This window comes from Brassica oleracea, chromosome C3 (genome assembly GCF_000695525.1).
Source record: "Brassica oleracea var. oleracea cultivar TO1000 chromosome C3, BOL, whole genome shotgun sequence".
In the NCBI taxonomy this organism is placed as follows: domain Eukaryota; kingdom Viridiplantae; phylum Streptophyta; class Magnoliopsida; order Brassicales; family Brassicaceae; genus Brassica; species Brassica oleracea.
Genome location: NC_027750.1, coordinates 53,353,942 through 53,378,585, shown reverse-complemented (window position 1 = coordinate 53,378,585; position 24,644 = coordinate 53,353,942). Strand labels below are relative to the sequence as shown.

The 24,644-nt window shown below is 34.1% G+C and overlaps 6 protein-coding genes across 10 annotated transcripts; 4 read left to right on the top strand and 2 right to left on the bottom strand.

Moving 5' to 3' along the window:
- Nucleotides 1-2,159: 2,159 nt before the first annotated feature.
- Nucleotides 2,160-3,584, bottom strand: LOC106332515 (ubiquitin-conjugating enzyme E2 2-like). Of its 2 annotated transcripts, none has more exons than XM_013770984.1 (4): nucleotides 3,335-3,584; nucleotides 2,928-3,069; nucleotides 2,713-2,826; nucleotides 2,160-2,619 (listed from the first exon to the last, which is right to left on the bottom strand). In XM_013770984.1, the coding sequence occupies exons 2-4, from the start codon at nucleotides 3,059-3,061 to the stop codon at nucleotides 2,607-2,609; spliced, it is 261 nt and encodes an 86-aa protein (XP_013626438.1). In that variant the 5' UTR covers nucleotides 3,062-3,069; nucleotides 3,335-3,584; the 3' UTR covers nucleotides 2,160-2,606. The 2 variants fall into 2 exon arrangements, with proteins under 2 accessions (XP_013626438.1, XP_013626437.1); XM_013770983.1 differs by having other exon boundaries at nucleotides 2,928-3,072; nucleotides 3,335-3,583.
- A 922-nt stretch (nucleotides 3,585-4,506) lies between these two features.
- Nucleotides 4,507-5,623, bottom strand: LOC106335687 (V-type proton ATPase subunit c1). Its single transcript, XM_013774266.1, has 3 exons — nucleotides 5,402-5,623; nucleotides 4,983-5,268; nucleotides 4,507-4,911 (listed from the first exon to the last, which is right to left on the bottom strand). Exons 1-3 carry the CDS (start codon nucleotides 5,475-5,477, stop codon nucleotides 4,779-4,781), a joined length of 495 nt encoding a protein of 164 aa, XP_013629720.1. The 5' UTR covers nucleotides 5,478-5,623; the 3' UTR covers nucleotides 4,507-4,778.
- Nucleotides 5,624-6,433: 810 nt separating this feature from the next.
- On the top strand, nucleotides 6,434-7,136 carry LOC106330919 (protein BASIC PENTACYSTEINE5-like). Its single transcript, XM_013769307.1, has 2 exons — nucleotides 6,434-6,505; nucleotides 6,597-7,136. Exons 1-2 carry the CDS (start codon nucleotides 6,434-6,436, stop codon nucleotides 7,134-7,136), a joined length of 612 nt encoding a protein of 203 aa, XP_013624761.1.
- Nucleotides 7,137-11,626: 4,490 nt separating this feature from the next.
- LOC106330917 lies at nucleotides 11,627-12,169 on the top strand. The gene has a single exon (XM_013769306.1). The coding sequence runs from the start codon at nucleotides 11,627-11,629 to the stop codon at nucleotides 12,167-12,169; it is 543 nt and encodes a 180-aa protein (XP_013624760.1).
- A 2,371-nt stretch (nucleotides 12,170-14,540) lies between these two features.
- Nucleotides 14,541-16,627, top strand: LOC106328497 (transcription factor RF2b-like). 4 transcript variants are annotated; one of them, XM_013766948.1, is made up of 5 exons: nucleotides 14,541-14,802; nucleotides 14,921-15,794; nucleotides 15,858-15,990; nucleotides 16,081-16,165; nucleotides 16,245-16,482. In XM_013766948.1, the coding sequence occupies exons 2-5, from the start codon at nucleotides 14,956-14,958 to the stop codon at nucleotides 16,451-16,453; spliced, it is 1,266 nt and encodes a 421-aa protein (XP_013622402.1). In that variant the 5' UTR covers nucleotides 14,541-14,802; nucleotides 14,921-14,955; the 3' UTR covers nucleotides 16,454-16,482. The 4 variants fall into 4 exon arrangements, with proteins under 4 accessions (XP_013622402.1, XP_013622401.1, XP_013622403.1 ...); XM_013766947.1 differs by having other exon boundaries at nucleotides 14,907-15,794; XM_013766949.1 differs by having other exon boundaries at nucleotides 14,904-15,794.
- A 4,288-nt stretch (nucleotides 16,628-20,915) lies between these two features.
- On the top strand, nucleotides 20,916-21,946 carry LOC106334362 (putative F-box protein At4g38870). Its single transcript, XM_013772657.1, is given in 7 exon segments — nucleotides 20,916-21,123; nucleotides 21,126-21,217; nucleotides 21,220-21,241; nucleotides 21,244-21,299; nucleotides 21,301-21,583; nucleotides 21,586-21,765; nucleotides 21,768-21,946. Coding segments are annotated over 7 exon segments (966 nt in total). The 5' UTR covers nucleotides 20,916-20,969.
- Nucleotides 21,947-24,644: the final 2,698 nt, after the last annotated feature.

Genomic DNA, 24,644 nt, shown 5'->3' with positions numbered 1-24,644 from the left:
AAAATTTATAAGAATATAAAGATATAGAAATTTCAACCAATTGCTTATATTTGCGTATGATTTCCGCATAATAAGCTTCAAATTGAACATTGAAAAAGATAGAGAGATTTTTTTTTAATCTTTTACTGACACAAACTTAAACAAAACGAAGAGTTAAATGTAATTTTTTTTGTCACACTTCCCGGAAAAAAATGGTTACAACATGGGCTTTCATAATATGACATTTTAACATATTAATGTTATGGACATTTAATAATTATCTTGACGAAAAAAAGACTATAAATAATTTATAATTAATAAAATTATGAAATTATTTACAATTTGATAACTAATTCATCGCCCTTTTTTATATGTTAAATTTTTCATAGAAGTTTAAAAATCATTTTATTTTCTTTAAACATGTATAACTAATTTATAATCTTTTATGGTATAGCCAATTTATAATCTTTTATGTCATACTAAGTCATAATATAATATTTCTTCATATTTTACATTAATAACCATTGTTTTTATATATCGTCTACAATTCTCTAATTACGTCTATTTGTTCAATTTTTTATATGATATCGAATATTCATCGTAAATAGATGGTTTAAGATATTTACTTGGTGAATATAATACATCAAATATTTCAAATATATTATTTAGTTAAATAAATAACCAAAAACCAAAAATTCAAACCCGGGGTCTAGTGTTTGTTAAAGAGAATGATTTTCTGTCTTCACGATTTCTATAAATGGATTTTTTAACAAACACTATTACAATCACCATTTAATAGTCCAAATATCATTATAGAAATAGTAAGCACCTAACAAGATTGTAATAGTGTAAATGTGTACGAACATTCGATCTCCTGTATATTATTTGAGAAGCATTACAACTTTTTTTTGTAGCCACATGTCATTACTAGGATGATTCTTAGAATTATTAGAAAAATATGTTGGTTCACCTAATTATATAATAAACTTTTATTAAACTAACAATAAATTCATCATTAATGTACTTTACTATTTTCTTAAATAAAATTTACGGAATTGCCTAATGTAGCCAAAGTATATATGGCAATTAATGATTTTGAATAATAAAGATTTGATAAAAAAAATAGTGTATCTTCTATCATATTTGTTTAATTTTATTTTATTAAATAAATTAAACAACCACAATAACCATATAATAAAATTTTAGATTTTTATGCATATGTTATATTTTGAATTTTTACAAACGGCTAGAAATTACTAAAGCTGTTAAAAGTCTCATATTCAAATTTTATGATCCATGGTTTAAATTTTTTGTTATGACAAAATGAAAATGATTACAAAAATTATATAAGTAAAAAGTCTAATTTAATTAATTATTTAGCTTAATATATATATATATATATATATCTTTTTAAATTAAACTATAAACCATATAAAATACAATATTTTAGTTTCAAAATTTACTTTGAACAATTTTTTTGATAAAAGTTTTGAACAATCATTGACAACTTATTTTTTTAAAATTATTAATTACTAAAAATATTAATCCTACAATAAAAATTTTGTTATCACTAATTTAAATTTTTTCTATAAAAGATACAAAATGATCAAAAAATATATGAGTAGAAAGCATCATTTAATAGACATTAATATTAAAAATATACTATGTATGTTAATATCATTTAAATTTAATTACATATCCTATCAAATTTATCAAATATAAAAAAAAATATTTTTTAGATTAATAAAATTGATTTATATGTTCACACCAATTTAATTATATATTTAATAGTTTCTGACTTTTAATTATTTAATATATATTTATTATTTCATAATATGTAAAAATATTTAATACATAAAATAATTTATATATATAATGTTGATCGCGCGCGAAATTAACCTTGTTGTAATAGTGTTTGTTAAAAGTCCATTTAGAGAGACAAAAAGAAGATTAGATAGATGGGGACCCTAAGAGCATGATTATCCCTATCACCTCTAATGGGTTTCTTAATGATTTTTTAATTAATAAAAGTAACCTAAGAATTTTAGTTAAGAAACTCTAATTTTGAGTGGTCCAATGAGAGTTTCTTAATTAAGGGTTCTTAGATTTTTTTTTTTTTTAAACATAAAATAATTTATTAAATAAAACATATTAAAAGATAACATTTAAAACATAGATTTAAAAAAACAACATAAAAATAAAGATAAATACAATAATCAAGAATAATTTGAAAAAAACATTTGTGAATAATATTTGTGATCAAAGAGAGTGTTTTAGATTACTTTGTGAGAAGGAGATAATAAAACTTATTTGGAGAGAAAGAGAGAATGAAACTTGTTTGGTGAGAAGGAGATAATGAGACTTTGTGAATAAAATGCTTGGTGAATCACAACTTTATATAGAGAAGAAGAGAAGAACCAAAACCAACATGTTCCTAAGACAATACTCGTGACTTGCATATACAACAAATATATACAACAAATATGATATCAACCTGTTATAGAAGGAAGATTGGCACTCTACGGTTAAAAATATAACACACACACACACATACCTCAAACTGACACCGATTAACTTCTATTATGTTTCACTTTCGTCATAGGACTTTGAGTGTTACTCAAAACAGTTCAATACTCAGACCTACATGTAACACAATAACAATGCCTAAATCCTCCTCTTGTATCTTCTAGCAATGCCTCTCTTCACAAACAAACAAAAAAAACAAGATGTTACCTTTGTATCCAACGTGATAGCAACGGCTTTGTCGACAAAGAAAGAGATACATAGATGGGACTCCATTGGTTCTGTAAGTTCTGTTCAACTCCATCCCTAGGCGTATCATCTGGGCTGTAGTTTCCATTAAAAACAGAGAATGACAAATGATTAGAATCTAGACAAGACACATAGGTTTTACCATAAAAGAAAGCAAGTGTTTTTTTTTTGGCTACCTGAAGATGACAGCGTTCCAGAGCAAGATGTTGTTGTCTTGAGGAGCCCCACTGATACCAGCAGGAGGAGCTTGCGGATCTTGCTGCAACCTCCTGAAATCCCTCATAAGCCTCTTCTTTGCTAGTGTTGACATCTCAATCTCTTCTAAACCAGAAAAAACAACAACAAGATTAGAACTTGTAATCAAACATATCCATGATGTCTCATTTGCAAACATTTGTTACAGCAAGCAGAACTCTCTCAAATAAACCATAGATTCATATCTTTACAAAGAGATAGATGAAATCCAGAACAGGAATTACAAACCCTAATTAAGAAGATAACCAATTAAGACAGAACACAACCCTAAGTCATCGATATCACAATCAGTCGACCAAGATCAAGACAAGATTAAAAGTGGACGAACCTGTGATTCTCAATGGAGAAAAAGAGACGCCGTGAGGAGATCATAGAAGCCGGAGGAGACGCCGGTTTCAATCGCCAAAGGAGAAGTCGAGAAAGAAAGAACAGAGAGAAAAAGTGCTTACACGTGTTCGAAAAACTCCCTTTAAAAACGGTTACCAAAATCCCTTTCTAAGGATCGGTAATTGCCTATTGTTTTAATTTTCATTTAATTAAATCAGTTTTTATCTTTAAAACCTCTGTTAAAGTTCCGCGTTAAAGATGGTCTAAGAGCAAAGACTCTATGCCATCTGGAAGGTCATTGACGTGTCCCTCTGAAGCAGACTCGCCCTTCTGTTTCCTTCCCTTTTATTAGGTGAATCACACTCTCCGTGATAAGTTTTATTGTCATTCAGTTAGTACATTATATTATGGTTTATACTTTAGTTACAGTACTTATAATTATATGATGAATATTTTATCTCAACTTGCTGTAAAGATGCAATAGATTTAGGACGTGTGGCTATTTTTTTATAAATGAAAAAATTGAAAAAAAATATGAGCCACAAGAGGAAAAGAAAGACAAAATGGTGGGTGGGGCCAAATGTCACCAAGCCATTTAAAACTGGTGGTCGAGAAGTAGTTGAAAGTAGCTCTCAAAACTCTTTTTGTGGCCATCATTTCAAGTTGCTTTTCTTCCTTACCCATATTCGGATTTAACTAAGATCTGAGTCACTATGTTAGATTTGCTTAAGATTTGTTCACTATCTTTTTATTTTCTTATTTCCATCGTGTTTTAGATTTTAGTTTGCAGGATTGTGTTGTTCACTTTTTGCATTCCTATGGCTTCTGTATTTTGCTGCTCACATGTTTCTTCTGCGTTCTTTTGTATAGTATGCGCACACATGCAACGTCGTTTTATTGTTTGCGTTTGATACTATTGTAGGCTTGTAGCGCATCCTATCTCAATTCACCCTACACGTATTTATCTATATGCATTCTACACATTCATCTACCTACACGTTCATCTGAATATATACACTTATCAGAAATTTGTTGCAGTTAAAGTTGTAATACAAGAGATGGATTAGATATAGTATTAGAGAAGAGTTGAGAGATCAGCTCCAGATTTTCTTTCAATCAATCCCTCCAGAGAATATATATAAAAGAGAAGTTATAACCAAAAGAAGCTTTAAGAAAACAAGATCAAATCGAGTTTTCTGTGATTTATTGGAGTGATAAAAACATAAATCAGTTACATCTTGTCTACACGTAACAGAAGAGAGAAAACAAACAACAGTTTGATGAGGTGTGGTTTTTGTCTACACGTAGCAAAACCACATTGTGCCTCTACTAACCTGATAAATAATAATATAAGAAAGATCCCGGCTCGATGAAGAATGAGACCGGTGGCAAAAACCAAAAGAAAGAATCACGCCGAATCCAAGAAGAAAGAATCATTCTCATCCTCATTCGGCTCTGGACTGACCAGCTCGGGAGGACAAGATGATCCCCACGATGAGACCGTATAGAGCCAGAGCTTCAGCGAAAATGAGGATAAGAATCATACCAACGAAAAGCTTTGGCTGCTGAGCATTGGCCCTGAGCCATCAAAAGAAAAGTTGCTTATCATGTGCTATTAATTTGAGACTAGACTTATTATTATAGATTACCTGACACCAGCATCACCAACAATACCAATGGCCATTCCAGCAGAGAGACCAGCAAGTCCACAAGCGAGACCAGAAGAGAGATGTGCATACCCGTCGAAGAGGTAGTAAGATTTAGCCTTGGGGTTAATCCCGGTACTGATGATAACAGCAATAATCAAACCGTAAATACCCAACACACCAGCCATAACAACAGGGACAATAGACTTCATCACCAACTCAGGCCTCATCACACCCATAGACGCCACTCCAACACCACTCTTGGCTGTCCCATATGCAGCTCCCATGCCTAGTTAAACACCACGGCACACAAATAAACACACGATATATTATATTAAAAGACAGATCGGCTAACTTATCTCACAGATCTAATCTCAAGAATGTGATTCACACTAAGTCAAATCAAGGCAGAAAAGACTTACAGGAGAAGACGAGGGCTGCGGCAGCGCCAAGGAAGCCGAAGAAAGGAGCGGTTTCATCGCCACTGAACGTAGACATTTTCCGACGAGTTCTGGATCTTAAGATGATGACGCCGATTGAATCTGATCTTTCTCCTCTCCTGACGCGTTTAAGGACAAGGACGATGATGATTGGTGAGAAAGATATATTATTCACAAGAGCGAAGGAGCGCACACGTCGGGATCTGAAACCCGGGTCAATCCGTATTCGACCCGGACTACGGGCTTTATTATTTGGGCCACGATTCGGCCCATGATCTGGTTAATTATTTCTATCCAATAATAATATCATAATTACCTTTTTCTTTAAAGAGAGTCGAACAGAAACGTTTGTAAACAGACGATAATAGCCTTCCTCTTTTTCCTTGCTTAGAAATTGAAAGAGGGTATATTTGTCAATGACTGATAAGTGTCGTCGAGCTCTTCTTCTTCTTACACTTGCCACCTCCTACAGAGTACAGAGACACAAACCAATCTCTCTCCTGAGCGTGAGATCTTTCTCGACTTCCGCTGCTCTTTTCTCCTGCGAAATCCGTAAGCTTTCCGATCAAATTTGTTATAAATTGCGCATACGCATAGCTTAATTCGAATATAGACTCTGAGTCTCTAGGGCTCATTTTCTCAGTTTTGATTTTTAATTTTTTTCCCCTCGGATTTGTCTTTCTCTTGGAGCTCTCAACTTGAAATTCAAAGTCTTTGATGGACATTCATTTTTGCGTAGTGATGATTTTTTTCCCTTTAAAAAGTGAGGATTGTTTTTAATCTAACTATGATTTGAAACTCATGTCCACGTGGAAATTATTGCTTATCCAATAACTAATAACTGTGAGCTACCAGCATCCCATGGCATTCATTAGATAGAAAGGGATTGAATTTTCTTTTGTGTTGCGGTGCGGTGCTTCTTTCTTGTATTTCTGTTATGATGATCTGTCTCTAGTTTATTTTGAGCCTAGTTTCAGACAAACTAATCACAAGCTAATGCACTTGAACCAGAGGATGGAGAGTGGTGGCCAGTATGATAATGGGCGGTGCAAGCCTGATTACTTCAAAGGGACACCACCTTCTGTGGTAATAAGACCAACACTTTGATGAACATTATGTTTTTTTTTCTTTGTTTTGCTTTGGTTGAAAGACTAAGAAGTAAAGTGTTTTTCTACAGTGGAATATGATGCCTCAGCATCAGATAAAGGAGCAACATAATGCACTCGTCATGAATAAGAAGATCATGTCCATCCTCGCCGAAAGAGACGCTGCTCTCAAAGAAAGAAACGAAGCCTTAGCTGCCAAGAAGGAAGCTTTAGCCGCTCGAGACGAAGCACTTGAGCAACGCGACAAAGCTCTCTCAGAAAGAGACAACGCCATCATGGAGAGGGAAACTGCTTTAAATGCTCTTCACTACCCTGAGAAAAACAACTTAAACTACATCCTGTCATGCGCAAAGCGTGGTGAAACTGAAAGAAGCCACCTACCGAACCCTTCCCATATATCAACTAAGCCGACCAAAAGGAAAATAGAGACCAAACAGGGAAACAAACTGGGAGAAGATCTGAACCGTCTGGCTGCTTCTCCCGGAAAGAAGTGCAGAAAAGACTGGGACGTTAACGAAGTCGGTTTAAACCTAGTCGCGTTCGATGAGACGACAATGCCTGTGCCCATGTGCACTTGCACGGGTACCGCTCGTCAGTGTTGTTGTGGATAAGCTTCAATAAAGATAGCTTAGGATACAAGTTATTCATTAAGGAAAGTAGAATAACTTATAGATTAGGATAAAGTTAAGTTTCCTAATCTCAATTGTAATAGGACAAGCTAAGAGCTCCTATATATAAAGAGATCTATAATGTAAGTTGATCTCACAAGTTAAGAATAAGAAATAAAACGAAGGAACTGTTTTATACTCTGTTTCGCATACACATACGATCCTTAGCGACTTTATTTGGTATCAGAGCTTAAGGTTTGTTTGTGTGATTGCGATTCAAAGAAACAATGGCTGATGATAAAGCATTGATAGACACGAAGACGCTGGGACGAAGAGATGGTATTCCCGGGACTGTTGTCTGTCCAATGCTAACCTCAACCAATTATACGGTTTGGGCAATGAGAATGAAAGTTCTTCTACGCGTCCATAAGGTATGGGAAGCGATCGAACCAGGGACAGATAAAGAAGAGAAGAATGATTATGCTATGGTGCTTCTTTTTCAATCCATACCAGAGAGTTTGATATTGCAAGTAGGAGATCAGAGCTCACCTAAAGATATGTGGGAAGCTTTGAAAACAATAAACCTTGGCGCAGATCGTGTAAGAGAAGCTCGACTGCAGACATTGATGAACGATTTCGAGCGTCTAAAGATGTCTGATGCGGAATCAATTGATACCTTCTCAGGCAAGTTATCTGAGCTTGCATCAAAATCGGCCTCGTTAGGACATAGTATTGAAGAATCTAAACTTGTAAAGAAGTTCTTAAATAGTCTTCCTAGAGCAAAGTATATCATGTTGGTGGCCTCTCTGGAGCAGATGCTAGACTTAAATACAATTAAGTATGAAGATGTTGTTGGGAGAATTAAAGCATATGAAGAACGTATCAAAGAAGATACAACAAACGATCAACAAAACAATCTGCTGTTCTCGAGCTCAGAAGGATCGAATGATCAGAATTCAAAAGGACGAGGAAGAGGTAACTATCGAGGACGTGGTAGAGGAAACAGAGGAAGAGGACGTAGTAGAGGCAACACCGGAGAGTGGAACAAAGAGAAAAGAGACTACTCACAAATTACTTGCTTCAACTGCAAGAAAAAGGGTCACTTCAAGTCTGTTTGCCCTGAGAAGAAAGAAGAAAATCAAGAGCTCAACAAAACTGAGACGGAAGTAGCAGATGTTGTGCTCTACATGCATGAGGTCGTGTTTCTGAATGAAGAGAAAGTTATACCTAAAACACTCGATATAAGCAAGAAAGAAGAAGGAGTATGGTACTTGGATAATGGCGCAAGTAACCATATGACGGGTGAGAGGGGATACTTCTCTGAGCTAAATCAAAATATCAAAGGAAGAGTGAAGTTTGGAGACGGCTCATGTGTGGACATTGATGGTAAAGGATCGATATTGTTTGAAGCTAAAACAGGGGAACAAAGGCTCCTTACTGATATTTACTACATCCCTGATTTGAGAAGTAACATTCTTAGTTTGGGACAGGCAACAGAGCAAGGCTGCGACGTTAGGATGAAAGATGACTACCTAACTTTGAGAGATTCAAAAGGAAGACTTCTCACTAAGGTTCTAAGGACTCCCAATAGACTTTATAAAGTTCCACTTAAGATAGGACAACCTAGCTGCCTTCTCACGAAGTTAAAAGAAGAGCCGTGGAGATGGCATGCACGCCTTGGTCATATCAGCTTCAAAACAATACAAACCATGGCAGCACAGAAGATGGTTCATGGTCTACCAGAAATCAAAGAAGAGAATCAGTTGTGTGACTCGTGTTTAGTTGGAAAACAAACTAGGCATAGCTTTCCTATTGCAACTCCCTATAGGTCAGCTAAAGCCCTAGAACTCCTACACGCAGATCTCTGCGGTCCAATCTCACCCGCCACACCAGCACACAACCGCTATATATTTGTCATCATCGATGATTGTACGAGATATATGTGGACTATTCTGTTGAAAGAAAAGAGCGAAGCTTTCGAGAAGTTTAAAGAATTCAAAAGCCTCGTCGAGAAGGAAGTAAACAACAAAATAGGTACACTTCGTACAGACAGAGGTGGTGAGTTTACATCAAGAGAGTTTCATGATTTTTGTAACAAGAGTGGGATCAAGCGTCATCTAACGGCGCCGTATACTCCGCAACAGAATGGCGTAGTAGAGAGAAGAAACCGCACTCTCATGGAGATGACTCGGAGTATGTTGAAGGCAACCAACGTACCAAACTATATGTGGGGAGAAGCGGTTCGTCATGCCACTTATGTTATAAACCGAGTTCCCACAAGAGCACTTAAGAACAACACGCCATACGAAAGCTTGAAGAGAAGAAAGCCTAGTATCGCGCATATCAGGGTTTTTGGGTGTGTTGCGCACGCAAAGATTGACTCTCATCGTCTAAAGAAACTAGATGATCGATCGCAGGCTCTTGTTCATCTCGGAGTCGAGCCTGGCTCAAAAGCATATCGACTCTATAATCCTACTACAAAAGGGATTGTGGTTAGTCGAGATGTTATTTTTGATGAAAGAACCTGTTGGAATTGGAAGGGAGGCGATAAAGAAGCTAACACAAACTCTGGAATGTTCAGCATGACTTGGGGAACGACTCTTGACGAAGGATCTGGACCGTTTGTGTCTGGACAGCGTCAGGAAGAAAACATTGCCGCTGAAACAGAACATCAAGCTGAGGAACCCGAGACAACACATATTGAAGATGCTGATGAAGAAGCAACAACTCAAGAAACAAGACACTCAAACCGTCAGAGAAGCAAACCTAGCTACCTCGATGATTATATTTTACTTGCTGAAGTAGAATGCGAGTTGCTACTTCTCTCGATCAACGATGAACCTAGAAATTTCCAAGAAGCAAAGGGAAACAAGCGATGGACTAATGCATGTGAAGATGAGATAGACTCCATCAACAAAAACAACACTTGGGAGCTAGTAGATATGCCTCCAGGAGTCAAGATCATCGGTCTTAAGTGGGTCTTCAAGGTAAAAAGAAACGCAGACGGATCAATAAACAAATTTAAAGCTCGCCTTGTAGCAAAAGGATATGTACAAGAACATGGAATTGATTTTGACGAAGTTTTTGCTCCAGTGGCGCGACTAGAAACCATAAGGTTACTAATCGGTCTAGCTGCAGCAAATAAATGGGAGATTCATCATCTAGACGTCAAAACAGCCTTTCTACACGGAGAACTAAACGAAGAAGTTTATGTCTCGCAGCCTGAAGGGTTTGAAAAGAAGGGAGAAGAACATAAGGTTTTCAAACTCTCTAAGGCTCTATATGGGTTAAGACAAGCTCCACGGGCTTGGAACACAAAGCTCGACCAAATCCTCAAACAGTTAAGCTTCAAGAAGTGCTCAAAGGAAAGTTCTGTGTACAGAAAAGAAGGTGCTGGCAAGTTACTGATCGTAGCCATCTATGTAGACGACCTGTTCATCACCGGCAATTCAAATAGAGAGATCGCAGACTTCAAGAAAAACATGTCGAAGAAATTTGAAATGTCAGACTTAGGGTTGTTAACTTATTACCTTGGACTTGAAGTAAAACAGAGTCCAGACTGCATTACAATCACTCAAGAGGCGTATGCACAAAGGATCTTAAAAGAAGCTGCAATGGATGACTGCAATCCAACCTGTATACCAATGGAGTTTGGTATTCAACTCTCTAAAGGACAAGAAGAACCGGAGATAGACTCTACACTATATCGAAGAAGAATTGGATGTCTGAGGTATCTTATGCACACAAGGCCAGACATGGCGTTTTCTGTTGGAATCTTGAGTAGGTATATGCATTCACCGAGGACTTCTCACGGCAATACACTAAAGCGTGTGTTAAGATATCTGAGAGGTACTGTCGGATATGGTTTGTCATACAAGAAAGGAGAAACTAAGAGACTTGTGGGCAATGGGGAAGCGGCGGGTGGCAATCGTCTTGCTGCACGACCACATTGTCTCAGCATCCGCTCCCACAGATGCCGAACAAGCGGCATTCTAGGATGGGCGGTAGGAAGATGAGCGGGAACGTCTTCTCCAGGCTACTTAGCCGTTTAGCTGGCCAAGGGCAGGACCTCTCCTCTCCGGTTGATCTCAAGGACTATTGGGCTAGGCACGGCACGAACCGCTACATCACTATCAAGTAGACAAGCCGCTATTTTTATATATCAAGTATGGTTTCTCTCTTTTAAAAGCTAGTTCGAAAAGAGTGAAGCTTAGGCGGCTCATTATTGTTTTTTTTTTTAATTGTCCATAGTTCCCGTAATGCAAAATGTTTAGTATTTGTCTTTGTCTTTGACTTGGTTTCATGTTTATGTAACTAATAATCAGTCTAGTGAACGATTTCAAATTACAAAATCTCAACTGAGATATCGCTAAATCATAACTGTTTTAGCAAAAATGTAGGAAGATTTTTATATATATATGATCTTGTTGTATTAGTCAAACGGCTATAAAAGTTCTTTAGTCTCTCCTCTCTTCCACAACAAGAAAAAAAACATGGTCCAAAAGCCAAACACTGGTGCGCCTAGCCCATCACAGCTGCAGCAGCATCCACCAAAGCAGTGGCTCAAGCGCAGCAAAACATTCTTCGACGTTCCTAATCCGAAAATCGTAACAATCTTTCTCATAAGTATCTTTGCCACGTTTTTCTCAGGCATTGCTTTTGTCTTTGAATGGATATTTCATGGCAAGAACCATGCCGGATTCCAATGGATGATCTACTACGGCTTGTCCTTAATCTTTCTTCCTATTCTCATTTTTCTCGGTCTTGGTATCGTCATTGCTGTTACGACCAGGCACGAGTCAAAGCAGGTTGCAAGCTCGGTCGTGGAAGAAGAACAACAACATGTCGACCATCCTGCCGGTAAAGGTGGCAATGAAGAAAATTATTATGATAAAAACTGTCAGAGTTTGGCTGTTGTGGTTGATGAATATGATAAAAAGAGCGCCGGCAAAACATTGGAGCATAAAACTTTAAAACTGAAACGCGCCGTTTCGTTCCCATTGCGTAGCCAAGCAAGATCATGCCGGACTAGGTGAGTGTTCCAGTCACTATGGATCGGATCATACATCTTCCCCCATGTAATTTCTTTCCTTTATTTTTCGATGAGATTTATCTGCACTTCTGTTAACTTTTTATTTGTGTAATGCTGGTCTTATAATAATTATTTTGAAAAAGAAATCTAAACCAACCTAAAATGTCGAAAATCGACTCTCGACAAGTCAATTGTCATCTTAGGTACGTACAAGAAATCACGTTGTAATTGTCGCGACGTTTTAAAATTAAAGTCTTTAAGGATGAACAGAGATGTTTTGATCTATAATTTAAATACGTAAATATAAATATTAATTAATATGGTTTAGGAAAACCTAGGAATGTAACTTTTTGTCATGGTAATTTGAAATAAGTACAAATGTTCTTCATGTTCGTTTTACATTTTACTCATGTGTGCATGCGTCAATAGTCTCAAATGATTCCACTAATACAAATTTATGTATGGCCCTATTTGCTGTCCCATGTTTATTCTTCATTTTTCTTGACAAAAAAGTGTTTATTCTTTCTTTGCTATTTTTTCAAAGTTGTTGAGCGTATTCAAAAGGAAGTTGATATTAGGTGGATTAAATGTGCTTACCAAAGAGTGTATACTTATTTTTAATTTTTCAAAGAGTATATACTTTTATAGGAAAAATAATATTCCAAAGGTTTGATGTGCGACCATTGGTTATGGCCGGATGTTGTAGCATTTGCAATTGTCAAGCAAATCTCAATTAACATATACCAAATTAAATCTTGTTACGTTAAGAAATAATCATGTACCGAGTTGTCGGTTGCATATACAAATCAGTCCAGTCACGCAAATTTTTAAAAAAGGTTATTCAGGTTAATATAGGTGGGCGTTGTTTGTTTTCTGTTACTTAATTTTAACAAGACCATTTCTTATATGATTAAGACTTTATCCACGTGATTCACACCCTTAAATACGACTTTCAATTATCCAGTTCACACGCAGATCCATGACTATTTCTTTTAGAACAATCAATATTATGAACAAATGAGTGTTTCTGTGTTAACATAATTCATTATCAGCGAACGCTAGACATTTCATTTTTTGTTTTAAAAGACCAAATGTTATCTTGATTGTTTTTCTTTTAAAAATATCTTGTTTGAGTTCATCTTGAGTTGGGCCAAGTCTTGAATCACAACACTAATCGCGGATAAAAACTAATTTATTTTGTATAATTGTACTTGAATCGAAAAGTATTTTAGATTTTAACTGCGAATTTCTCGGTTACCAGAATTTTAAAATAAGTCTTATTCGAATGCGACTATTGAGTAGTACTGTTTTCCCACGTTGGTAATATTGAATTCTATATTGTTTTCCCACGTTGGTTCATGTTTTATTTTTATACAACTATTATTTGCACGGCGATTAAGAAAATACTGAAATCTTAGAATTATATCATTGGATGTAGATATTTATATTCAGAAGTAGAGGGAGGTGGTTATAAGATTTAGTACTTGTTGTGTAGTGGGGGTTCATGCAATTGAAGAAATGTGAAAATAATTATATTGATCGGCTGTATTTATGAAAATGTTATTAATTATTCTGATACTCATAAAACTTTGAAAGTTCGACACTAACAAATATCTTCGTCCTAGCATTGCAGCACGAGACAATCTATCTAAAAGTTCCTAAAATGTAAGAATCTGTTTATTTAAGAATTTGAATGTGGAAAAAAAAAAGAATTTGAAGGTGCCCAAAGCACAAGTACGTATGAGTGTTCTTAGCCCGACTTGGTGGTACCCAGAAAAAAAAATCTTTCTATATGGCACTCCATTACAAAGAATGGCTTTTAAATAAGAAAATGCCGAGACGCAAATGAGTCCATGACAGAGCGAGGACAGAATTTTTCGTCTTAGCAAAAATGTCAAAATGTGGTCGGAAATCGAATGCAATCGAAACCTAATCCATATTCATATCATCAAAAAATTATATTCATTATAAATTATTTATATCTTCCATATATTACGAGAATCTACAGATTTCATTTAATGAAATAATCTTCACCCTGTTTTCAAAAAAAAAAAAAAAAAAAAATAATAATCTTCACCATTTCGATAACAAAAGAATCTCATCATTTCGATAACAAAACAAAAATAGCACCAACGAATTTTTGGCCTAGTGGTTAAAAAAGTATCATAAATATTCTGCCATTTGAATTTGTTTTTTGTTGGAAACGACTACAGATTTATATTTGATTAAGTTTTCAACAAAGAGGTGAAATCACTTTTTCCTTGCACAAAATAAAAACAAAAACAAAATCACAAAAGAAGATGTATTTGCAAATTATATATAATCGGGTAAAAAAATTCACGCGTCTTGGTGCGGTGTTTACAATTTCTTTCTTCCTTCACATGACATCCGTGTCTTCTTCTTTTTTTCTCTTTCTTTCTAACTTTGCTCGTACCAACAAAAATCGAGAAAAATAAATAAATCAAGGGGGAGAGAAAATCGCGGAGGAAGACAAATTGGCCCTGAGATTTTCCAAATTTCTAGAGAGAGAGAAAGTAAGATTAGTTTATTTCAACGTTGTAAGAGAGAGAGAGAGAGAAGAGTTGTCTTTTTTACGCCATTGATTGATTCAAGTTGAGTGCGTTGAAGCAAGCAGAGGTATCAGACTTGCATTTCAAAGCTCTGATTTTTAAGTTATTTACCCATCAAAAAAAAAAAAAGCATCTCATCGTGTAAGAGTTTTTTTTGGTGGTACTTAGCAGTGTTTGAATTTCAGTTGAGTAGCATTACCCGTCGGATCTCGAAGAAGAAATGGGTGATACAGACACTGATATGATCCACAGACTCCATTCTCCATTCGGCAAACAGCCTAAGCAGCTCCAATTAAACCCTAAGCCTCCGACTTCTCCCTACTCTCAGATCCAGAATCTCAACCCGGTGGGAGCTACTACTAGTCACTCACGGTCAATGTCACAGCCTTCGTCTTTCTTCTCCTTCGATTCCTTGCCTCCCCTAAGCCCTTCTCCCTTTAACAACAACAACAACAACAACCCTTCTTCTTCGTTGTTGCCTCCTTCCCCGTTCACGAGGTGTAACTCAGACTCTTCTAGAGTCGTTCTTCTGCCTCCCAGAAAGTCTCATAGACGCTCCAACAGTGATATTTCCGGCGGGGAATCTGCTGATTGGTCAACAAAGACCACTCCTCCTTTCGTCAAGAAGGAGTCGGGAGAGAGAGAAGACATGGATGATCTCTTCTCGGCGTATATGAATCTTGAAAACATCGATGATATGGAGAGCAGTAGAGCAAGCGGGACCAAGACTAACGGTAGTGACGACACAGAGGGAGAAAGCAGTAGTGTCAATTACGAGAGTGGCGGCGATCGTAACAATAGCTTGAAGAGAAGAGCTGGAGCTGGAGGAGGAGACATTGCTCCTACGTCTAGACATTACAGGAGTGTTTCAGTTGACGACAGTTGTTTCATGGAGAAAATGTCTTTTGGTGAAGACTCACTAAAGCCTCCTCCTACCAACTCGGTTAATGGTGGCATCGAGTTTAAGAGCGGTGAGTTTAATGCGGCGGAGATGAAGAAGATCATGGCTAATGATAAATTAGCAGAGATGGCAGTGTCTGACCCTAAGCGTGTCAAAAGGTATATCCACTGTCTATAGTTTAATCGGAGGGTTCGAATGTGGATGATCTTTTTTTTTTTCAGAATATTGGCGAACCGTCAGTCTGCAGCGAGGTCAAAGGAGAGGAAGATGCGGTACATAGTCGAATTGGAACACAAAGTGCAAACTCTTCAGACCGAGGCTACTACATTGTCTGCTCAGTTCACGCTTTTGCAGGTGCCTTAGTCTTCTACCAATGTTATAACAAGCGTCTAGATTTTGTTTGTTTTTTTTAAAAACCATTTTAGTTGCTGTATTGATCCACAGAGAGATATGATGGGGTTGACAAACCATAACAATGAGCTCAAGTTTCGTCTTCAAGCAATGGAGCAGCAAGCTCAGCTTCGCGATGGTATGCATTTCTCTTCATATTATAATTCTTTCCCTTCACATTTGTCAGAAAATGATTTCTTTTTTTCTTTCTGTGGCAGCTCTGAGTGAAGCACTGAATGGGGAAGTCCAGAGACTGAAACTGGCAATTGGTGAGACCAGCCACAACGAATCTGATAGATCAAAGATGCAATCACTCAACGCTGAGATGTTCCAGCAACTCAACATCAGCCAGTTAACACAGCAGAGACAGTCTCAGCAGAACCAGAATGGAACCTTGTCAGCAAAACCTGAATCAAATGAATTATAGAGCAGATAAATTGTTGAGTTGGTGGCTGGATCAAAGGGTTGGAGTCTTTAGTTTTCAAGTTACATATCAATCAATCAAACATTATTTTTTTTTTTATCTGCAGTCTGTTGACATCACATATACCATTCATTATATGGCGCAAGTTAAAAAATAAAAATACAGTATTTTATTCAATTTATGGTAGATAGAGAATATGGTTGTAAACTTGTAATGGATGCTCAAGGGGTTTGAGCTTCAGACAGGGATTCTCTGTTTGTTTTTTCAGTTTGGATTCTGTCTCTTTGTTGTTGTTAGCGTCTTATCTCTTCTATATCTGGAAACTGTAGTTAACAGGCCGGGTCTCATTTTGGGCCTGATAAAAAGCATCCATGAATACTCTCAATTCCATCCAAAACGCTGTTAGCTCGTCGTTCGTTACCGTCGTCTATGCTCGTCTGCACCATTTTCGTTTATCTCCTAATATATTTTATTAAGTTTTTTTTTTTGTTAAGGGATTTAAGGCTTATTAAGATTTTCTTTATTTATTTTAATTATGGAAAAATTTGGAGAAGTACTCTTACTTGAGATTTTATTTTGAAAATTACACCATTATATAAGTTTTTTGAAAACTACACTTTCGTATATATGAATTTACTAAATTGTCCATTCTGAATATTGAATATTATTATCAATTTTATGTCATTATAATTTATTTAATATTAAAATTAACAGTTTCAACAATAATAAGTTTTTTAAGATAAAAAATATCTACAGTATCTGCACAATATCTTTTTTACTATATCTAAATGTTTTATTTTATTTTGAAAAAAAAAATAACAAGTGAACCTCGTCGATCTCATCTTATTCTTTTTGATACTTTGTTCTCCATTTTTCAAAAACATTTTTTTCTCTTTTCTTTTTATGCTACAAACATTTTTCTTTTTCTAATTTCATTTTTATTCTCCTTCTCATTGAGAGGTTTGTTAATTTTTCACCCATCCCTTTAAGTGTAATTCAATTTCGTAAAAGGTGATTTAGTTTTTCTTCTTCGTGATTTCACCCAGCATATGTTTACATTCTTCTTTTTTGAAGAAACATATATGTTTACGTTCTCCATTTGAGATCTTGTAAATGATATTGTTTTTGTTTAATTTTTAGAGGACTTTAGTGAAACCCTTTCCTATTTTAGGCTAGTCACTTATCTTAGGAGATCCTGGCTTCTTTTGGTCTCTTTAACAATTTGTTTATCCATGTTCTTATGCTGAAAGATCTGCTCTCCTTTCCAAATTCTCCTAGTGTATCCACTTAGAGACACTGTCAAAATTTGATTCAAATATCAGATTCAATCGATGCATACACTCTAATGTTTCATGACAAACATTAATTTGGGAATGAGACAAAGAGTTAACGTGAAACAATGGTTTTGGAATATAATTCTAGCAATTAAGAGATAAAGCTCTTGATCGTAATCTTTTGGTTGGTTGCTTTAGCTCGTGCTCGGTGAATATATAAAAAGAATCGTAGATTCAGTTCCAAAGATATCCCGGATTTCTACTTTTAGTCCTCCGTACTTCAATGATGATAACTCACTACGACATAATGTGTTAGGCATTGTGCTCTCTGTTCTTGAACAAATGAAGGATGATAACTTATGTTTCAGGTTTCAAATTATTCTGAAATATTAGTCCATAATAAACATACGTTTTCTTTAGCTTTTAAAAATTTGCACGAGAAATTAAAAATAAAACATATTGATATATATATGTCTATTTGAATTTATCTCACACATATTTTCTTAAACATATAGAATTATAATATTATTTATCATTATTAATTTCAGATTTATATTGTAATTACTAAAATTCTAATCTGGTTAAAAATGTCTTTTCATATTTAATAAAGTGTAGTTTTCAAAAAAATAAAAAATAAAGTATAATTTTCAAATTTAATACTATTAATAGAGTATTTTCCAAATTATCCCTTTAATTATTGTTTCATCTTCAAATATTGTTTAAACTAAACAGACAATTTGGATCTCTTAAAAATAAACTGTCAAAATTTATCTAGAAAAGAATATGGTATGAAAAACATGGCAATATGTTAGTATTTAGCCCTGTTCAGGAACGCGCTAAGCGCTAGTCGGACAGTCGGGTTGGACCTAGCGCCTAAAGAGAAAATCGGAGATTAATCGGAAATTATGCGGGGCGGAATTTTTAGATGGTTTACTATGTTATAAATCCTGTTAATTTTTAATTGTGTATAAGATTAATACATTTTCATGTTTAAGATTGTATAAAATACACAAATAGAATATATAAACTTAATATAGTGTAATTTTCATCAAAATTATGAATATAAATGATATTTATAAAATTTTAGATCTAATAAACAAATAAAAATATTATTAAAAAAATAAAAAATAAAAAAATAGATTAGGCGGTCTAGGCGGAAAAAATCGGATATCCGATTTTTAAAACCGATTTGGCATAAATCGGAACGAAAGAGTGATGCGTAGCGCCTAGGCGGCCGATTTTTAGAACAAGAGTATTTAGCTATTTACCAATTTTGTTTTTAGTGTATATTATAAAGTTTTGATAACTCTTGCCGGCACCATCTTAATCTATTAAAACAGAAATACAATTAGTACTTAAACCTTATATTTTTTTAATATTTACCATTCCATGCCAATGAACTTATATACACAGTCGTTTTTAATTTACCAAACCATGCCTAATAAATTAACGTGCACTTAAAACGAGTGAAATATGACTCGGTTTAATTTTTGACCCACATGCTTCACTTAAAACCGAGTTAAATATGATTCGGTATAATTTTGACCCATTATATGGTTTCACTTAAAATGAGTTAAATATACCACCAAATATATATGACTCGGTTTAATTTTGTCTGCAGAAATCAAAACAAACATGTTTCGATACAAAATATTCCTCGGTTCACTACATACAAAAACCAATATTTCTACAAACATGTTTCAATAGAAATCAAGAAATCAAAATAGACAAGTTGGCCCGAATTACTATCCAACATTTTGTATATACATAGTTACGTTCACTACATAAAAATTCTCTAAATACTTAACCATGGTAAAACAAATGTCTCGGTTTAGTTTGGTCTGCAGAAGTCAAAACAAACATGTTTCGATACAAAAATATTCCTTGGTTATATGTTGATATGCAGAATCAACCAATATATCATGAGATATTACCGGTGCACTAAATCAAAACAAATTGAACTTTTTTGATTCCTAACATTGATAATATTCCTAAACAGTTTCCTATTGTTACGCAATCTAAGAATATAACTAACACTACATATGAACTTGCAAATCACGTATTAGAAATAAGAATATTATGATAATTATGATGATTTAATCTAAAAGGGATAAGTATTACTTAATTCAAATACGTATATTCTCATTCAATACGTTCATATCTCAACTGAAAAATCGAGTTGTTCATAATATCCTATTTAACCTAGGCTATCGGAAACAAACTATATATACCTCCTATCTATTGCGTGAAAAGAACAAAATTTAACGCAGAAAAACCTAAGCATGTCTAAGATGACAAGTTCTGCTCTTCTCACAAAACTCAGACCTTTTAAAAACTCATGGCGGAGTTCGAGTCATCATTGTCCCCTCACTCCCAATAATCAAGCGGGTCAAATCTTAGTTGAGACAAGTGTCCACCATTAACTCAAAAGCTACAACTAGCATGTTTGATGAAAAATCATAACACGCCACAAAGAGATTGAACGAAACAAAGTTTCTTCTAGCTGGTGACATGATAAATAATAATCATACGACTATAAGCATAAATAAATAAAAAAATGAAAAACAGAATCAAGGAGAAACCCTGCAGCTCTCTTTCTACAGAAAGTAAAATATACATAATGTTTTTCTAGATTCTGTACATTTTACTTTCTGTACAAATTTATATTTGATTTTACTTTATATATAAATTTATATTTGATTTTTATTTCAGTTAAAAATAACTGCATATATATATATATATATATATATACATAGATGCAATTTTAAGTTGATACAATCTTCTTAGAAAAATTATGTTCACATGGTATATTAATACATAGTCAGATTTTTTATAAAAAAACCTATTATCTAACTGATCCAACACACATCCCAATAGAAAATATATAACACAATAACAAAATATATGGTCAGAACAATAAACTAAAACCATAAAATAAAATCATTAAATTGTTGCGTTTTGAAATGTATTTGTAATTATCAAAAAATTACAACTGGGCGGACGAGCAGGTCAGAATCTAGTTAACCTTAAGAGACAAGGAAACAGGTTCTAATACTTTAGAGTTTTTACCTAATAAAATTTCGTGCGTTGGATTGAGAAGGAAGCAAAACAGAAAAACTGCTGCTGCTAAGGCGAGATCCGTGTGATACAAATAGTCATCGTTGTCGTATCTCGACCATGGAAACACCGAGGAAGAAGCTTATACAAACGGAAGCGTAAACTCATACTCCCTTTCGCTTGATCTCATGATAGAGATATTCAAACAGTTGCCACTGAAAAACCTAATCAGATCACTATGCGTATCTAAGCAATGGGCTTCCATCATCTGCGGTCGATATTTCATGAAACTATTCCTGAATGAGTCCTTGACTAGACCAAAAAGTGTTGTCTTCGTGTTCAGAAAAAGATTGCACATGAACTAGTACCATCTTCTTCCGATGCTGCTTCTTCTTTAGCCACTTACCATGTGACTGTTCACACCCTACAGCGCACGAAAATATATCTCCTTCAGTCCACGGGTTTGCTATGGACCACCTTCTGAACTCATCGTCTATAACCCTTGCACTAGACGATCCAGCTACCTTGCCCAAGTTTAATGCAGGGAGGAGGGTCATAAACCACTACTTAGGCTATGATCCCATCAACAACGATTATAAAGTGTTGTGCATCATCAGAGGTATGCCTAAGCTGAGTAACAGACGCGGTTTAGCTGCGGAGATACTTGTTTTGACACTGGGATCATCAACTCATCAGGATTCATGGAAGATGATGAATATTCAAGACAATATCATTCCTCATCACTCTCCTCTAAGTGAGGAACTGTGCATCAATGGTGTTTTGTATTATCAAGCTTTTACTGGATAAAACTAAATGCTTCTGCGATCATGAGTTTTGATGTTAGGTCTGAAAAGCTTGCTCTTATCAAAGGACCTTGCACCTTTCCCACTTTCTCGAAGTTGACAAGCTACGAGGAAAAGCTAGCTGTCATCTTCTATAAAAAGAAAATCAGTGGTATTATTGCCTTGTGGGTTCTACAAGATCCTTCTGCGAGATTATTGATACACCAATCCACGAGCATGCATCGCAAACTAGCTTTGTCTATTTTGATCTCAAGAATGATAGTGTGAGAAATTTTAATATCGAAGGAATCACAGACGAGTATATGTTTTGTCAATCGAACTTTGTTTCCGCTGGTCAGGTTGAGAATCTCATGTTTCTATAAGAGTTGAAGGAGAAGATTATTGCTCATTCTTCCAGTTCCTCTCCACACGGTCTTTTGTTATTCTGTTAGTTTCTCTATCCGAGAAGGTTGTTTGTTCATCAATCACTGTTTAAGTTTTATATTTGCTTTTCAGTTCCTTGTAGTTTACCAAATTTCCATATATTAATTGTGCTCCACTGCCGGTCATCCTAACTTGCAGGCTACAACTGGTAATGAATGGCTCAACATCCTTTTATAGCAGAGGAAAATGTAGTTTTAAGAACAGTTCCATGCCTGAGAAATCGAAAACCAATCGTCAACAAAAGATAGTATTATTATATAGTTTAATTATAGTGTTTTGATTCCTTTGTCATGAAGTTTTCAAAAGTTCTTGAATAAGTAGCAATTCTCATTCTCTTATTTTCTTCACTATTTTAATGTTTAGATTTCCATTGATTTGTGCCTATTTCTAAAATAAAAACTTCTGAGTACAAAGTGTCAACTTTAAAGTATTCGTAAGTTACCTCTTTCACTTTTGAAGGGAATTAATAAATGATTACCTTTGATGGTAAACAGCAACACCTTAGTCGTTTTTCTTCACACCAACTTCAATGTAACAAAAAGAAAACATGTTTACCTTTAAAACATATATCATGTAAACATAATATCAATGTTTTTAAAACAAGACCGATCCGATGGTTGAACTGGATTCGGCCATGAACGGTTACATAATCAAATTGGGGTCTAATAATTAGTTTAACTATGAACCAATCACGTAGCCGGATTGGATCTAATAGTTATTAAATTGATAAAAATCATTAAAACTAAAAAAAAAAATCAATAAACCAATTATATAAAGATAAAACTAGTTTATATTTATAATATTTTATGTTTAAAATTCATTTATATTTTAATTATGTATCATATTTACTAACATTACTTTTAAATTTATACACTAAAATATATATTAAACCAGATTACTGAACCAAGTTTGATCCGGTCGAACCATATTGAACTGTGACCCAAAAATTATTTGATTCAGCTTCCGGTCCGGTTTTAAAAACTCACAATATAGATGTTAAAATAGAATATAAGATAAACGGAAATAAAATAAAATGTGTCACTTATACATTTGCTTTGGTGACATTTTTAAGTAGATTTCCAACACAAAGTTCAAAATTCTAATTTATATCAAATTTTATTTGTAATCCAAGAAAATCTGTACTTTCGAACCGCAGATAAAAATATAGTTTTAGTCAAATGTGTTAAGTTAAAGATGTCTAAAAATATAAAAGGGGTCAAATGCAACAACTATAACTACTAAGCAAATTACAAACTACAAAGACGGTATTAAAACAAAAATTCAAATCTCACATGAATACCCAATATGAAATTCACTAATGTGGAACATATGATATAGAATAATTCAAATATACGGCCCAACAATGTTGTTCCATGAACCGATGTAATATATTCTATGATTTCTTCAATATAATTTTAAATATATTTTTGTGACTGATTGCAAGTGTATAGTGAAAAAAGTATGAATGGTCTTAGTGGTGAATTGTGTAAGTTTGGATGGTGTAATATTGAAACAGTTTAACCAAGTTACCAAAATATCTAATATATTAAAACAAAATTCATAACTTCTTTTCATAACTTCTTTTCATGTGTAATTTTTTTGTTTGGACCATTCCTAGAAAATATCATATTTTACATAAGTTCATTATTATATCTTTTAATATCTTTATCTTTTTATTTGAAATACAAATGAATATATTTAAAATACTGTAACAAAATCTTCTTAAAATCTTCTTAGAATCTTTTTAAATTTACTTTCGAAAATTAGTTAGTTTAATTTAAATTATCATAAAATATAATTAGAAACTAAAATTGAATATAGTTTTGGTTTATAAACGAAAATTTAAATAAAATTAAATTAATTAATTTCAAAAATACATTTACTAATAATTTTTAAATATTTTGTTAGAAATAAATATTTATTTCTATTTTAATTTTTTTCAAATTTGTTTTCGAATAAAATAAAAATCATGATTTTTTGATGAGTGATATTCTTATTTGGACCATCATTTAAATTTTATATTAAATGTATATCACTAATGCTAATATATACAATATTTTAACTACTTTAATCATAATATCTTGGAGTTTTTGCCAAAACTAACCCACAACTTGATTTTAACCCCAAACATATACCCAAATTTGAATCAAATGCAAAACTAACCTAAAAGCCTAGTGAAATTACAGCTCAACCCCTTGAACAAACAAAAAAACAGAAGCCATTTTTACGAATATAGCCCCAGTAAATCGTCTGAGTCGTCTGAGATGTTGGAAGTCGTCTGGACGACTGAGGTTTAAGTCGTCTGGTACCAGTTTATTTTAAAAATAATTTATAAATCTTGTAAAAAAATATTTTGATGCGTGAAAAATAAAAATCAAGTAATTATAAACAGTTTTAAGTGATATAAATTAAGATAAGATAAAATTAATTTGTTTCGAAGATAGATGAGTGGAAGTATTGAATCATGATATTCTTTGGTTTAGGAGTTTGGCAAACATATGTTGTAGTATTGTATGTATTGTTAGGGTTAGATCTTGGAAAACTAAAATGTTTTTTTCAAAAATTAGTTTTCACCTATATGTGTTTATTTATGTGTATAGTAAACACTTTTCAAGTTTGATTTGGTTTTATTAGATA

What these genes read in the sequence shown, in the direction of transcription:
- LOC106332515 (XM_013770984.1), bottom strand. Translation starts at nt 3,061, where the DNA reads ATGTCAACACTAGCAAAGAAGAGGCTTATGAGGGATTTCAGGAGGTTG. An exon ending in TGGAACGCTGTCATCTTCAG is followed by an intron (nt 2,827 to 2,927) that starts GTAGCCAAAAAA and finishes TGGAAACTACAG; the next exon opens with CCCAGATGATACGCCTAGGG.
- LOC106330919 (XM_013769307.1), top strand. Translation starts at nt 6,434, where the DNA reads ATGGAGAGTGGTGGCCAGTATGATAATGGGCGGTGCAAGCCTGATTAC. An exon ending in AAGGGACACCACCTTCTGTG is followed by an intron (nt 6,506 to 6,596) that starts GTAATAAGACCA and finishes GTTTTTCTACAG; the next exon opens with TGGAATATGATGCCTCAGCA.
- LOC106330917 (XM_013769306.1), top strand. Translation starts at nt 11,627, where the DNA reads ATGGTCCAAAAGCCAAACACTGGTGCGCCTAGCCCATCACAGCTGCAG.
- LOC106328497 (XM_013766950.1), top strand. Translation starts at nt 14,956, where the DNA reads ATGGGTGATACAGACACTGATATGATCCACAGACTCCATTCTCCATTC. An exon ending in GACCCTAAGCGTGTCAAAAG is followed by an intron (nt 15,795 to 15,857) that starts GTATATCCACTG and finishes TTTTTTTTTCAG; the next exon opens with AATATTGGCGAACCGTCAGT. An exon ending in GCAAGCTCAGCTTCGCGATG is followed by an intron (nt 16,166 to 16,244) that starts GTATGCATTTCT and finishes TTTCTGTGGCAG; the next exon opens with CTCTGAGTGAAGCACTGAAT.
- LOC106335687 (XM_013774266.1), bottom strand. Translation starts at nt 5,477, where the DNA reads ATGTCTACGTTCAGTGGCGATGAAACCGCTCCTTTCTTCGGCTTCCTT. An exon ending in CGCAGCCCTCGTCTTCTCCT is followed by an intron (nt 5,269 to 5,401) that starts GTAAGTCTTTTC and finishes GTGTTTAACTAG; the next exon opens with GCATGGGAGCTGCATATGGG. An exon ending in GTTGGTGATGCTGGTGTCAG is followed by an intron (nt 4,912 to 4,982) that starts GTAATCTATAAT and finishes TTGATGGCTCAG; the next exon opens with GGCCAATGCTCAGCAGCCAA.